The sequence below is a fragment of the Oncorhynchus nerka genome, linkage group LG2, assembly GCF_034236695.1.
Source record: "Oncorhynchus nerka isolate Pitt River linkage group LG2, Oner_Uvic_2.0, whole genome shotgun sequence".
Lineage (NCBI taxonomy): Eukaryota > Metazoa > Chordata > Actinopteri > Salmoniformes > Salmonidae > Oncorhynchus > Oncorhynchus nerka.
Window position 1 is genome coordinate 64,887,794 of NC_088397.1, and position 15,270 is coordinate 64,903,063.

The following is a 15,270-nucleotide window of genomic DNA, read 5'->3' on the forward strand; positions in this document are numbered from 1 at the left end:
TGAAGTATCCATTTTTATATTACTGTAATGAAATTCCAGACATCTGTTAAAACTAAATGAAGGATGGTTCTTCATAACACCACCATTGTGTTAAAAAGATTAACACCATTTGTTTTCAGAAACTGGGGATTTTTATTAAATATAATTTGATACAACATATACATGAGACAGTAAATCTACCATTCCATAATTGGCCCGGTAAAATCCACATTACAGCTGGTCTCAGCCAATGAACATGCATCTCCTCTGTATAAAAACACAGCTATTGGGCGACAGGGCTGACACAGGGGTTGAGTGACAGGGTGGGGAGATGGGAACGTATGGAATAACGAAGGGAATGTTATTGCCGATTCTGTCAACGAGCCAGGCGTGATCGCATGCACCTCTGTGGCTTGATGATATTTTGAAGTGAAATTAAAAAAAGGGGCTCTTCAACTCAAGACACAGAAAAGGCACTTCCGAAAGAAAATATCACAAAATGGAGGGCAAACAAGATTTGGATGGGGGTGAGACAGACATGACATATAATAGAAAAAACATTTGGGAATAAAATTAACCAGTTGTGTTCTTGAAATCTTCAACCACTCATCACCATCCGGACAAGTTCTGAGGGAGAAAAAAAAAAAAAAAAAAAAAAATCAGCAGCATTAGTCATCGGTGTGAGAAGAAAAGCCTAGAGCAAACTCCACCTCCAGCCAGCAGTGCTCTCCCTATCAACTATAGATTTAGAGGGCCGTCTTGTCTATAGGAATTTATACTGACTCATTACTGTGACTCTTGGTTCGAGATGGATTGGCTTGTATAGCCTAGAATAAATTATGGGGGGTGTATTCCATCAAAAATAGACATTGACAAACACTCAGATGTCACAGCCCAGACATCACATTGAGACAAATTCAATTCATCAGAGAGTTCACTTAGTGACTTGCTCCCACATGGTTCTCTAGGTGTTTATCCCCAACATGAGACAGCTTTCTGCTGGAGCTGCAGCCTGATCCACATGTCAGTCAGAAGAGAATCTGCATTAAAGAGGAGAACATTAGAGGCAGGAGCAAGGGATTAGAGGGGGAAACCATAGAGCAACTCAGAAGATCCATCTCCTAGCGAGCCAGAACAGCCAAGGGTTTGCTCAGCCAGGCCTCAGAACCTGGAATGTGTTAAGATTAGCAACCACCCCCTCTTTATTTGGGCTGTTCTAACAGAGGAAAAAGGAGGAGCGAGGGATCTGTCAGAAAGGGGGGGGAAGAACTAGCACACCTACAGTACCAGCTTCCATGGGGAGAGGGGATGGAGGGAAGAGATGTCACCAGCCAAGGAAATGCAATTCTCTATTAGTATGAAGTGACTATAGTAAAGACAATAGTTGAACCCTTAAAGCTTTATTTTACAGCACTTCATGTGTTTACACCCCCAAACACACCCTTATGCATTCAGAGTTGAGGAGTCACACCTCTAGTCTAACAGACCCCCCCATCAGTGTCCTGCCCTCATCAGGTTGGAGAGTCAGTGTCCATGGGGGTCACTCAGGAGCCACATGCAGAGAGGCTACATGCAAACTACAGCCAGATGAGAGGGAAGGGCAGGAGAGGGAGAAGTGCTCTGTAGGAGAGAAAGTTAAATAAAAGAACAGATCAAACCATAAATTCAAACCAGACTCCACCACAGGAATCCAGGAGCCTCTGACAACACCATCACGGCACAGAGAGATGTCCTACTCTACATACGCCATAAGTATCATAGCCTTTACTACGTATCTCTTCAATAGGACGCCATCTTTTGAATTAGTGTGTTTGAGCAAGAACCACACACTCAAACCAGAAACAAGAGTAACCTGCGTGTTAACTACTTGCTTAAAGTAGGAGTAGGAGCATTCTGTGCAGTGATGGTTAAAGAGAGGGCCCCCCCTCACCGCTACACACATCTCCCAGTGCAGGTGAGAGCCCACTGCTGGGGTAGGTGCTGACCGAGGGGGGGGGGGGCTTTTGGGGGTCTGCTCGTACCCGCTGCTCAGCCAGACATGATGTGGCGGACAAAGAATGTGGGAGAGGAACAGGGAGGTCAGTGAAGGGGGGGACCCCACACATCTGAAATCAAATGCGCACAACCTCCACCCAGTCAGACACAATCCTTATTAATAACCACAAAATCACAGGAGTTTGTGTTTATATGATACATGAGTACATACCATTCAAGACAATTGCCATTTTATTTTGTTACAATTCACATCTTATCCACATGATTCTTCCATTATTCCAACACTGAAATGGTCAATCCTAAAGCATTGTGATATATTCTACTGTACAAGTCCAATGTTCTCCCTTTACACCCACATACATCCAGTTCACCACGCTGCTTTACCTTCGTAATTGATGCAGCCGTTGGCGTCTTCGTGTCCCGCTAAGAGAGTCTCCACCTCCTCTTCTGTCATTTTCTCACCTGCAACAAAAAAATGAAACACTTACATTCTCAGATAGACAAGTAGACAAGACACGATAGGAAGAGAATCCCATCTTTCCTATACCTAACACCGGTGAGCTAAACCCCACTACCAAGCAGACATTCCCAGAGGCATACTGATACAGTTAAGTGAGACCATCAAAACCATGTCTTATGTGTTGCTCAATCCTCTTACAAGACAGATGTTCCGGATGCAAATGATGAAGATTAATATGGATAAGGTAGGGCATTGAATCACTAGTTTAAGAGGTGATATCAGGAACGTAATCAGTTTAGTGACAATAAGGACCTTTGGTTCCCCAGTCAGGTGAGGTTGACAAGGAAAAGAGGTAAACTATCAGGACCATGCAGTTCAAGCTTTTCTCTTGGTCCAAATTAAAATTCAGGTAAAACCGTCAAGAGCAGAATGTCAATGATTTATGTCGCCGACATTGTCACAAGGCAGGTTTCAGTACTGTTTGTCTGGAATGTTAAGCTGAAGTAGAGCTCTCAAGCACAAGAAAGAAATTGTTGGCTAATATACTGTAATATTAACCATGGACTAATACAAGAAATAACAGTGACTGCAGTTGGATGAAAATGAACTCTTCATGAGGAGAGATGTAAACATATTCATCAGGGGTTGTGAGGCATTACCAAGTGTTGTGAGGACATGGCGCAGCTCAGCGCCCATCACTGTGCCATTTCCCTCCTTGTCGAAGACGCGCAGACCCTCCACAAAATCCTCAAAGGAGCCCTGGTCCTTGTTCTTAGCGATGGCCTGGAGCATGGGCAGGAACTGCTCAAAGTCTAGCATCTTGTGGTTCATCTCTGGGGAAGGACGAAAACATATTTTTTTAAACACTTAAAACACTCTTTGCTAGAAACTCACTAGCTGTTACTTTGCTAGAAGACAGAATAACATACTGAACAAAAATATAAAGTGCGACATACAATGAATGACTTAAGATTTTACTGAGTTACAGTACTATGGATTTCACATTACTGGGAATACAGATATGTATTGTTGGTCACAGATGCCTTAAAAAAAAAAAAAAAAAAAAAAAAAAAAAATGGGACGTGGATCAGAAAGCCAGTCAGTAGCTGGTGTTACCACCATTTGCCTCATGCAACATCTCCTTCGCATAGAGTTGATCAGGCTGCTGATTGTGGCCTGTGGTTGTCCCATTCCACTTCAATGGCTGTGTGAAGTTGCTGGATATCATACACATTGATCCAGAGCATCCCAAACATGCTCAACCGGTGACATGTCTGGTAAGTATGCAGGCCATGGAACTGGGAAATGTTCAGCTTCCAGGAATTGTGTACAGACCCTAGTGACATGGGGCAGAGATTTATCATGCTGAAACATGGTGATTGTCGTGCCATTCATCCACCACAACGCTACTCAGAATCTCTTCACGGTATCTGTGATTTCAAGTTGCCATCAATAAGATGCAATTGTGTTTGTTGTCCATAGCTTATGATTGCCCATACCATAACCCCACCATGGGGCACTGTTCACAACGTTGATATCAGTAAACCGCACACCCATGCAACACCATACATGTGGTCTGAGGGTGAGAGAACGGTTTGATTTACTGCCAAAATCTGTGAGACGAAGAAACATTCAATTCTCTGGTGGACAATCCTGCAGTCAGAATGCTAATCACACTCAACTTGAAACTTCCATGACATCTCAATGTGACAAAACTGCACATTTTAGAGTGGCCTTTTGTACCCAGCACAAGGTGCACCTGTGTAATGAGCATCCTGTTTAAACAGCTTCTTGATCATCCATCCAGCTGACAGGTGTGGCATATCTTGGCAAAGGAAAAACTCACCAACAGATGTAAACAAATGTGTGCACAACATGCACAAAAAGCTTATTTCTCATTTGGAACATTTGGGATATTTTATTTCAGCTCATGAAACCAACATTTTTTGTTCAGTATATACAAAATAACCACATCTGCTCCATTTAAAACTAGACCTGCATACTGAGTGTAAACTCAAAAAAAAAAAAAGTCAGTTTCAGATAAAGATATTTTTTTGTTGTTGCATTGGACAAGTCAATTCATGTCGCACTCCTGCATCTGCAGTGAAAGGTGGCAGAGCTAGAGCGGTGTTAGTCAGACCACGAGACATCCCGAAAATCAGTCTTCGTGAACATCTGTAGCGTCTGACCGGTTTGGCCTACAAACTATTATGACCACTATGGAAAGAAGAGACTCAAACCTGGTTTTCCTCTATGGCACCCATAAGTGTCACAGGATTCCACTGAAGGAAAGCAGTACGGGTTTAGAAAAACTAAGGTAGTTATGTGCCTATGTAAGAAAAATATATACACACGTTTGGACAAGCCGAACACCTTATTTTTTACATTGTCGAATAATAGTGAAGACATCAAAACATATGGAGTCACGTAGTAACCCAAAATGTATTTATTTTATTTTATTTAACCTTTATTTAACCAGGTAAGCAAGTTGAGAACAAGTTCTCATTTACAATTGCGACCTGGCCAAGATAAAGCAAAGCAGTTCGACACATACAACGACACAGAGTTACACATGGAGTAAAACAAACATACAGTCAATAATACAGTAAAAAAAAAACAAGTCTATATACAATGTGAGCAAATTAGGTGAGAAGGGAGGTAAAGGCAAAAAAAGGCCATGGTTAAATACAATATAGCAAGTAAAACACTGGAATGGTAGTTTTGCAATGGAAAAATGTGCAAAGTAGAAATAAAAATAATGGGGTGCAAAGGAGCAAAATAAATAAATAAATTAAATACAGTTGGGAAAGAGGTAGTTGTTTGGGCTAAATTATAGGTGGGCTATGTACAGGTGCAGTAATCTGTAAGATGCTCTGACAGTTGGTGCTTAAAGCTAGTGAGGGAGATAAGTGTTTTCAATTTAAGAGATTTTTGTAGTTCGTTCCAGTCATTGGCAGCAGAGAACTGGAAGGAGAGGCGGCCAAAGAAAGAATTGGTTTTGGGGGTGACTAGAGAGATATACCTGCTGGAGCGTGTGCTACAGGTGGGAGATGCTATGGTGACCAGCGAGCTGAGATAAGGGGGACTTTACCTAGCAGGGTCTTGTAGATGACATGGAGCCAGTGGGTTTGGCGACTGAGTATGAAGCGAGGGCCAGCCAACGAGAGCGTACAGGTCGCAATGGTGGGTAGTGTTAGAAAACGGATTGCACTGTGATAGACTGCATCCAATTTGTTGAGTAGGGTATTGGAGGCTATTTTGTAAATGACATCGCCAAAGTCGAGGATTGGTAGGATGGTCAATTTTACAAGGGTATGTTTGGCAGCATGAGTGAAGGATGCTTTGTTGCGAAATAGGAAGCCAATTCTAGATTTAACTTTGGATTGGAGATGTTTGATATGGGTCTGGAAGGAGAGTTTAGAGTCTAACCAGACACCTAAGTATTTGTAGTTGTCCACGTATTCTAAGTCAGAGCCGTCCAGAGTAGTGATGTTGGACAGGCGGGTAGGTGCAGGTAGCGATCGGTTGAAGAGCATACATTTAGTTTTACTTGTATTTAAGAGCAATTGGAGGCCACGGAAGGAGAGTTGTATGGCATTGAAGCTTGCCTGGAGGGTTGTTAACACAGTGTCCAAAGAAGGGCCGGAAGTATACAGAATGGTGTCGTCTGTTCATTGATGTATACAGAAGAGAAGTCGGTCAAGAGAGTGAACAGAGAAGAGAGTCGGTCCAAGAATTGAACCCTGTGGCACCCCCATAGAGACTGCCAGAGGTCCGGACAGCAGACCCTCCGATTTGACACACTGAACCCTATCAGAGAAGTAGTTGGTGAACCAGGCGAGGCAATCATTTGAGAAACCAAGGCTGTCTAGTCTGCCGATGAGGATGTGTGGTTGACAGAGTCGAAAGCCTTGGCCAGATCAATGAATACGGCTGCACAGTAATGTTTCTTATCGATGGCGGTTAAGATATCAGGACCTTGAGCGTGGCTGAGGTGCACCCATGACCAGCTCTGAAACCAGATTGCATAGCAGAGAAGGTATGGTGAGATTCGAAATGGTCTGCAATCTGTTTGTTGACTTGGCCCTTAGAAAGGCATGGTAGGATAGATATAGGTCTGTAACAGTTTGGGTCAAGAGTGTCCCCCTTTGAAGAGGGGGATGACCGCAGCTTCTTTGGGAATCTCAGATGACACGAAAGAGAGGTTGAACAGGCTAGTAATAGGGGTGGCAACAATTTCTGCAGATAATTTTAGAAAGAAAGGGTCCAGATTGTCTAGCCCCCGGCTGATTTGTAGGGGTCCAGATTTTTCAGCTCTTTCAGAACTTCAGCTGAATGGATTTGGGAGAAGGAGAAATGGGGAAGGCTTGGGCGAGTTGGTTGAAAAAGCAGGGGTGCAGTGCTGTTGACCGGGGTAGATAATTTGTGTTGAGTTGTTGCCAGGTGGAAAGCATGGCCAGCTCTGTAGAAAAATGCTTCACATGGGTGAACAGAGGCACAGCTGAAATTCTCAATTATTGTTTTTAGTGGATTTACTCAGTGGTGACAGTGTTTCCTATCTTCAGTGCAGTGGGCTTGTCTGATGGGAGGAGTCTTCTAAGTGTTCTTATTCTCCATGGACTTTACAGTGTCTCAGAACTTGTTTTGAGTTAGTGTTGCAGGAACATAGGAGGAAATTTCTGCTTGAAAAAGTCTAGCCTTGGCTTTTCTAACTGCCTGTGTATAACATCATTGTTTCATTGCATGCTTCCTGAACAGCTGCATATCACGCTGTTTGTAGTTTGGAATTAAAATTTCGAAATAATGCAGAACCCATAGGATGTTTTTGTGTTGGTTAAGGGCAGTCAGGTCTGGGGTCGTCTAGAACCAAGGGCTATATCTGTTCCTGGTTCTAATTTTCTTGAATGGGGCATGTTTATTTAAGATTGTTAGGAAGGCATTTTTAAAAATATCCAGGCATTGATTTGACAGCTGGACATCGGATGCAGGCATGAGGATGGAGGTCTGTTGAGATCTTGCGTTCAGCAGAGGTGTAGTTAGATTAGTGAGTTAGGATGATATCTATGAGGGGATGTCCAAATCACACAACAAAAAAATAAAAACAATAGATAGATATAGTTATAGAGGCCCAGGAAACATAATAATAATAAAAATAAATAAATTGTCCGATTGTCTATTCTGGATGGCAGCCGGTAAGACAGCTAACATGTTCCAGTTGCAGATGGGCATTCAGGCGTCTGAAGATAGATGGAGGAGCAATCAGATCTCCTTGGTGTAGATACAGCTGGGGGCAGAGGGTCCAGTTGTGAAGGCCCGGTGAGAGACTTGTTTTTAGAGTAAAAGCGTCCGGATTTTTAAAAGTGCAGGGAGTGATTGACAGACTCAGGATAGTGATTGAACTGGCTAGGCTATCTTTGGGTAGATTGATGTTTGCTCGGGACCGCCCCTTAAGATCCGTTGTAGTTTGAATGTCCAGAGATTTTTGAAATCCAGGGACATGGAGAGAAAATCGGTCGGTATGTTCCGTTCCGTTGCGCAGTGAAAACAAAAACTGGCGATAGATTTTCGAGTTAAATGGATAGCTGATGACCACAAACCGTGGTTAGCTGAATACTAACGAGTTGCCAGTAGGAGCTAACTAACTCCTGGCTATTTCTGGCTAGCTTCTTGGAGGATTGCAGATTTGAGGTAAATAATACATTTATACATATCAAAGATTGGTGAGGCAGCTAAAGATGAGTTGATGGAAAATAAAAATAAAATGTATGTGTACAGAAAAGTTGTAAATATATATATATATATATATATATATATACACACACGAACGACAATATATTGTCAAAAACATCTTGAACTGGAGCCATGGGCATCAATCAAAAATGGTGCTCAACATTTACATTACATTTACATCCGAGCAGCTAACCGATCGCTGCAGCTGTACATAGTCTATTGGTAAATAGCCCACCCATTTTCACCTACCTCATTCCCATACTGTTTTTATACTGTTTTTTATTTATTTATTTAATTTACTTTTCTGCTCTTTTGCACACAGCAATGGATCATATTGACATTAAGGGAGTGGTCATCAAAGAGGGGAGTGGAGAGAATGGTTTGGGGGTCAATATCTCTACCTGTACATGACCATCTGATCATTTATCACCCCAGTGTTAATCTGCAAAATTGTATTATTCGCCTACCTCATGCCTTTTGCACACATTGTATATAGACTGCCCATTTTTTTTTTCTACTGTGTTATTGACTTGTTAATTGTTTACTCCATGTGTAACTCTGTGTTGTCTGTTCACACTGCTATGCTTTATCTTGGCCAGGTCGCAGTTGCAAATGAGAACTTGTTCTCAACTAGCCTACCTGGTTAAATAAAGGTGAAATAAAATAAAATAAAAATTTAAGTCATTTAGCAGACGCTCTTATCCAGAGCGACTTACAAATTGGTGCATTCACCTTATGACATCCAGTGGAACAGTAGTGCATCTAAATCTTTTAAGGGGGGACTGAGAGGGATTACTTTATCCTATCCTAGGTATTCCTTAAAGAGGTGGGGTTTCAGGTGTCTCCGGAAGGTGGTGATTGACTCCGCTGTCCTGGCGTCGTGAGGGAGTTTGTTCCACCATTGGGGGGCCAGAGCAGCGAACAGTTTTGACTGGGCTGAGCGGGAACTGTACTTCCTCAGTGGTAGGGAGGCGAGCAGGCCAGAGGCCAAATATATTTTTGATTCTTCAAAGTAGCCACCCTTTGCCTTGATGATAGCATTGCACTCTTGGCATTCTCTCAACCTGCTGAAGTAGTCACCTGGAATGCTTTTTCAACAGTCTAAGAGTTCCCACATATGCTGAGCACTTGTTAGCTGCTTTCATTCACGCCGCAGTCCAACTCATCACAATTGGGTTGAGGCCGGGTGATTGTGGAAGCCAGGTCATCTGATACAGCACTCAATCACCCCCCTTTGTCAAATAGCCCTTACACAGCCTCGAGGTGTGTTTTGGGTCATTGTCCTGTTGAAAACTAATTATAGTGGGACTAAGTGCAAATCAGATGGGATGGCTATCGCTGCAGAATGCTGTGGTAGCCATGCTGGTTAAGCATGCCTTGAATTCTAAATAAATCAGACAGCACTCCCCAGCAAAGCACCCCCACACCACCTCCATGCTTCACGATGGGAACCACATGCAGAGATAATCCGTTCACCTACTCTGCGTCTCAAAGACGCGGCAGTTGCAATCAAATATCTCAAAATTGAAATCAGACCAAAGGACAGATCTAATTTTCCACAGATCTAATGACCATTGCTTGTGTTTCTTGGCACAAGCAAGTCTCTTATTATTGGTGTCCTTTAGTAGTGCTTTCTCTGCAGCCATTCGACCAGAGGCCTGATTCACGCAGTCTCCTCTGAACAGTTGATGTTGAGGTGTATGTTACTGGACTCTGTAGCATTTATTTGGGCTGCAATTTGTGAGGCTGGTAAATCTAACGAATTTATCCCCTGCAGCAGAGGCAACTCTGGGTTTCCATTCCTGTAGCTGTCCTCACGAGAGCCAGTTTCATCATAGCGCATGATGGTTTTTGCAACTGCACTTGAAGAAACGTTCAAAGTTCTTGACATTATCTGGATTGACTGACCATCTCTTAAATTAATAATGGACTGTAGTTTATCTGCTTACTTGAGCTGTTCTTGGTCTTCTACCAAATAAGGCTCTCTTCTGTATACCCCCTTACCTTGTCACAACACAACTGATTGGCTCAAACACATTAAAGAAATTCCACAAATTAAGGCAGACATGTTAATTGAAATGCATTCCAGATGACTACCTCGAAGCTGGTTGAGAGAATGCCAAGCATGTGCAAAGCTATAGTCAAAGCAAAGGTTGGCTAGTTTAAGAGTCAAATATATTTTGATTTGTTTAACACTTTTTTGGTTACTACATGATTCCATACGTGTTATTTCATATGATTTATTTTTTTGAGCAGTAGTAAATACAAGGGAACATTTAAACACAATGTAACTCCAAGTCAATCACACTTCTGTGAAATCAAACTGTCCACATAGGAAGCAACACTGATTGACAATCAATTTCACATGCTGTTGTGCAAATGGAATAAACAGGTGGAAATTATAGGCAATTAGCAATACACCCCCAATAAAGGAGTGGTTCTGCAGGTGGTGACCACAGACCACTTCTCAGTTCCTATGCTTCCTGGCTGATGTTTTTGTCACTTTTGAATGCTGGCGGTGCTTTAACTCGTGGTAGCATGAGACGGAGTCTACAACCCACACAAGTGGCTCAGGTAGTGCAGCTCATCCAGGATGGCACACCAATGCGAGCTGTGGCAAGAAGGTTTGCTGTGTCTGTCAGCGTAGTGTCCAGAGCATGGAGGCGCTACCAGGAGACAGGCCAGTACATCAGGAGACGTGGAGGATGCCGTAGGAGGGCAACAACCCAGCAGCAGGACCGTTACCGCCTTTGTGCAAGGAGGAGCAGGAGGAGCACTGCCGGAGGCCTGCAAAATGACCTCCAGCAGGCCACAAATGTGCATGTCTGCTCAAACGGTCAGAAACAGACTCCATGAGGGTGGTATGAGGGCCCGACGTCCACAGGTGGGGGTTGTGCTTACAGCCCAACACCGTGCAGGACGTTTGGCATTTGCCAGAGAACCCCAAGATTGGCAAATTCGCCACTGGCGCCCTGTGCTCTTCACAGATGAACGCAGGTTCACACTGAGCACATGTGACAGACGTGACAGAATCTGGAGACGCCGTGGAGAACATTCTGCTGCCTGCAACAGCCTCCAGCATGACCGGTTTGGCAGTGGGTCAGTCATGGTGTGGGGTGGCATTTCTTTGGGGGGGGGGCCGCACAGCCCTCCATGTACTCGCCAGAGGTAGCCCAACTGCCATTCGGTACCGAGATGAGATCCTCAGACCCCGTGTGAGACCATATGCTGGTGCGGTTGACCCTGGGTTCCTCCTAATGCAAGACCTCATGTGGCTGGAGTGAGTCAGCAGTTCCTGCAAGAGGAAGGCATTGATGCTATGGACTGGCCCGCCCATTCCCCAGACCTGAATCCAATTGAGCACATCTGGGACATCATCCACCAACGCCACACCACAGACTGTCAAGGATTTGGCGGATGCTTTAGTCCAGGTCTGGGAGATCCCTCAGGAGACCATCCGCCACCTCAACAGGAACATGCCCAGGCGTTGTAGCGAGGTCATACAGGCACGTGGAGGCCACACACTACTGGGCCTCATTTTGACTTGTTTTAAGGACATTACATCAAAGTTGGATCAGCCTGTAGTGTGGTTTTCCACTTTTGAGTGAGACTCCAAATCCAGACCTCCATGGGTTGATCGATTTGATTTCCATTGATCATTTGTGTGATTTTGTTGTCAGCACATTCAACTATGTAAAGAAAAAAGTATTTAATAAGAATATTTCATTCAGATCTAGGATGTGTTATGTTAGTGTTCCCTTTATTTTTTTGAGCAGTGTATAATTCTAGAATGTAGTAAAAATAAAGAAAAACCCTGGTATGAGTAGGTGTCCAAACACTTCACTGGTATTGTATTTATTTTTATTTCTTTGGGGATACCTAAAGGGGTCCTGAAATACAAAAATAAAATAGCTAAATGATCCATAGTATGACCATCTTAACACAATTCCATACGTCAACTTAGCACCTCCCCCCCAACGTCATAGAAGACGTAAACTAAAAGAGATATTTGATACACATTCCTAAATACTGTACTCACGCCCAGTATGTGTAGCCTTACAAATTCAAAGTACGTGCTGCTCTTGCACATTTAGCAAAAAATAGAATATTTACAAATCTTATCAATTCCAAGAAGAATGCTTGTGTTTCTCTTTAAGTTGATTATCAGCTTTACATTATCAGATCTAGTTGACATGAGCTGCGTATCTGAGATGCATGTGTTTTGTTTAACACATGTAAGAACAAAACAGGGATTGTTTGGAGTGAACCCTGTGCAAGAAGAACAATTTCCCTAATAATCCTGTTTACATAGACACATCTGAAATCAGACCTGATGGCAAAAATATTCAGAAAACCAGCAATCAAAATAAACATTCTACAACAGTGAACATGTTATTTTGGGGGAGCATATTTGATTCTGAGTTCAGACATAAAATTCAGTTGTTTACGAACACATTTCACTTGCACTAAAGAGGGAGACTCGGTCGGCTGGTGCTAGCAAATGCGCAGAGGAAACACACAGCTGGAACACCGATTAAGGTGTTTACATGTCCTAATAATTTGAAAGATTGCTCAGAAAAACAGGTGTTTTAATCAGCGTATGCTTACTTTGATTTTATGCCAAATAAGATATGCAGAGTAAAGTATTTATGACTATTGCATAATCTGCCTAGGGCTATAATCAGTTAAATATCAAAATATATTAGTACGCATGCAAACATTCAATGCCTCAGTTCCTTGACTGATAAGGGACAGGCAGCACAAGCACAACAGAAACAGTTTCACTACTAACACCCTCTTGATAGGTTAAGACAATGCCTCTGTGGTACTTGACAATTGCAGATTATAAACTAAATTCACTCCATAGGATAGTTGTCATACCCAGAAGAACATGGTTTCAGTTATATCCTTGGATGCTTAATCACAGTTGACACCTTACAAATAACTCAAACTGATTTGGTGAATTTGACAGCAAACAGTAAACAGGCCCAAAAATACCAACCCTAAGCGTTGAAAGATATGCCTAAATCAAACAGAAAACAATAAAGCTACTCTATGCCTGAATAAAGTGGTATTCATTTGTTTACTGAAGCATGTAGTACTTCTATAGGTTTGATCCAGCCAGTGGATACTAATGTCAATGTTCAGTAAACATCTAGAAGCATGGCTGACCTTCTGACTTGGGGTTGCCCAGGACCTTGAGGACCTCAGCGTTGACAGGGTTCTGGCCAAGGGCCCGCATGACATCACCACACTGGCTGTAACTGATCTTCCCATCACCTGTCCTGTCAAACAGCAGGAAGGCCTCCTTGAACTCTGACAGACAGGGAGAAGGGTGTTAAAAAAGCAGAGTTGGATTTAGAGTGTGAGGGGGGCTGTAAATGTAGAAAAAGGTTGAAAATGGGGGGAAAAGTCTGAATAATTTCTTAAAGAGTTATTACATAAGCTATTCAATTTGTTATCTACAGTAAATGCGGTGGCCTCTAATGGAACGCTTTCTGACATCTGGGTAATTTCCACGGGCCATTGTTATGGTGCTTGCCTCCCATCGCTGGTATGCGGCGCATTCCGAGACCGCTTGTCTAAAACTACACAGCAGCCACTCATTTACCCATATATGGCATTGACAGCAAACCCTGGCCGAGTAATCTTTCAACCAATCAAACGAGCAAATTAAATCGACCGTAGAACAAAACTCAAAACAGCCCATTGAGCAAGGGGAAAAGCCACATGCGATAGGCGAGTACAATAACGACATATCGGTACATATATCATTGCTAAATGGATACATTATGCTTAGCTAACTTTATTTCAAAGTGTATGCCTGAGGTTTAGTTGGGCCACGCCTTCAACACGTAGACCTCAAAGTGGTTGAGTCATTTCCCTTTGCCATGTATACAATGTCTGAGTCAGCGGTGTCGGACTGAGAACAAATTACAAGTGTCTTGACTGCCTCTATAATATATAGACATATTTTAAACAGTTCTGGCACACGTAACTAGCTGAACTAGGCGAAATCACAACAAACGAAACAGATTAATACCAAAATTGGTGTTGAAAAAAGTTAACTCAAACGACAAAAATGTTTCATCCAAGTATCTAGGCTTTTAAACACTAATAGCTAACTATGCCATGTTGAAATATGGCCCTTCCATTTCTGCATGCATAATTTATTTATTTATTTTTAAATCAGAACGCAGTGCAAAATTAGTTGGGCATCCATTCAACACAAAACCTTAATCTGTTTAGACAATTCAAGCAAACCCACTGTGGGGATCAAACAAGGGGATTAACCACATTATATGGGATTGCCTGAGCCAATAGACACCGGTGAATCAATATTTTAGTAAATGTTTCACTATTCGTTGCTGGTTGTTTGTCTGACAATTCCACCATCCATGCATGGTAAGAAAACGTATGCACGCACAACTGTTAGTCACTCTGCATAAGAGCGTCTGCTGTGCTAATTGTCAAAAATGTAAACGTTTCCCAAGATGGTTAGCCCACACAAAACCTGGACCATCAACAAACTCACCATAGGCTCCAGTTTTAAATCAACTTGTCAGTAGGGAAACTGCTTCTCACAACAAGACAAACATGAGGACAGGAGAGAAGAAATACAGCTATTCCACATTCAAAGAATGACGACAGTGAAGCAAGGGATAGTCTAGTAGCTAACAATTTAGCTAGGTAGCTAACTGGCTAGCCTTCAAATAGCTTTACTGTCACAACACTCACCGATGATCTGGTCTTCTGAGAAATCAGACTGGTAGAGAAGCACGGCAAAGATGAAAACAGAGAACACATCCTTTAATATGATTATCGAAGATGAGGAAAACAAGTAACGTTAGCCAGCAAACATTGCCCAGCCATGTTTTGAAAATCCAGCAATGCAATGTTTTCGTTGGATCAGTTTACTGGCTTAGTCTACACGAATTGAAAATGACATTTGGCTAGGCTAACATTCTACACTTCACATACAAATATCTTTCAAACAGAACAGAGTAAAGGCATTTACCATTTCTGGGCTTGGTTGGAGTCCCGTCTGCGGTCGGAGGTCAGGCGAATGTGAACCGACAGGGGCGAACGTTGACAAGAAAAATTAT

At 42.6% G+C, this 15,270-nt stretch overlaps 1 protein-coding gene across 1 annotated transcript; it reads right to left on the reverse strand.

Moving 5' to 3' along the window:
* Positions 1-108: 108 nt before the first annotated feature.
* LOC115139781 (myosin light polypeptide 6) lies at positions 109-15,264 on the reverse strand. Its single transcript, XM_029677556.2, has 6 exons — positions 15,183-15,264; positions 14,903-14,930; positions 13,337-13,480; positions 3,094-3,267; positions 2,359-2,436; positions 109-606 (listed from the first exon to the last, which is right to left on the reverse strand). Exons 1-6 carry the CDS (start codon positions 15,183-15,185, stop codon positions 578-580), a joined length of 456 nt encoding a protein of 151 aa, XP_029533416.1. The 5' UTR covers positions 15,186-15,264; the 3' UTR covers positions 109-577.
* Between the last annotated feature and the right edge of the window lie 6 nt (positions 15,265-15,270).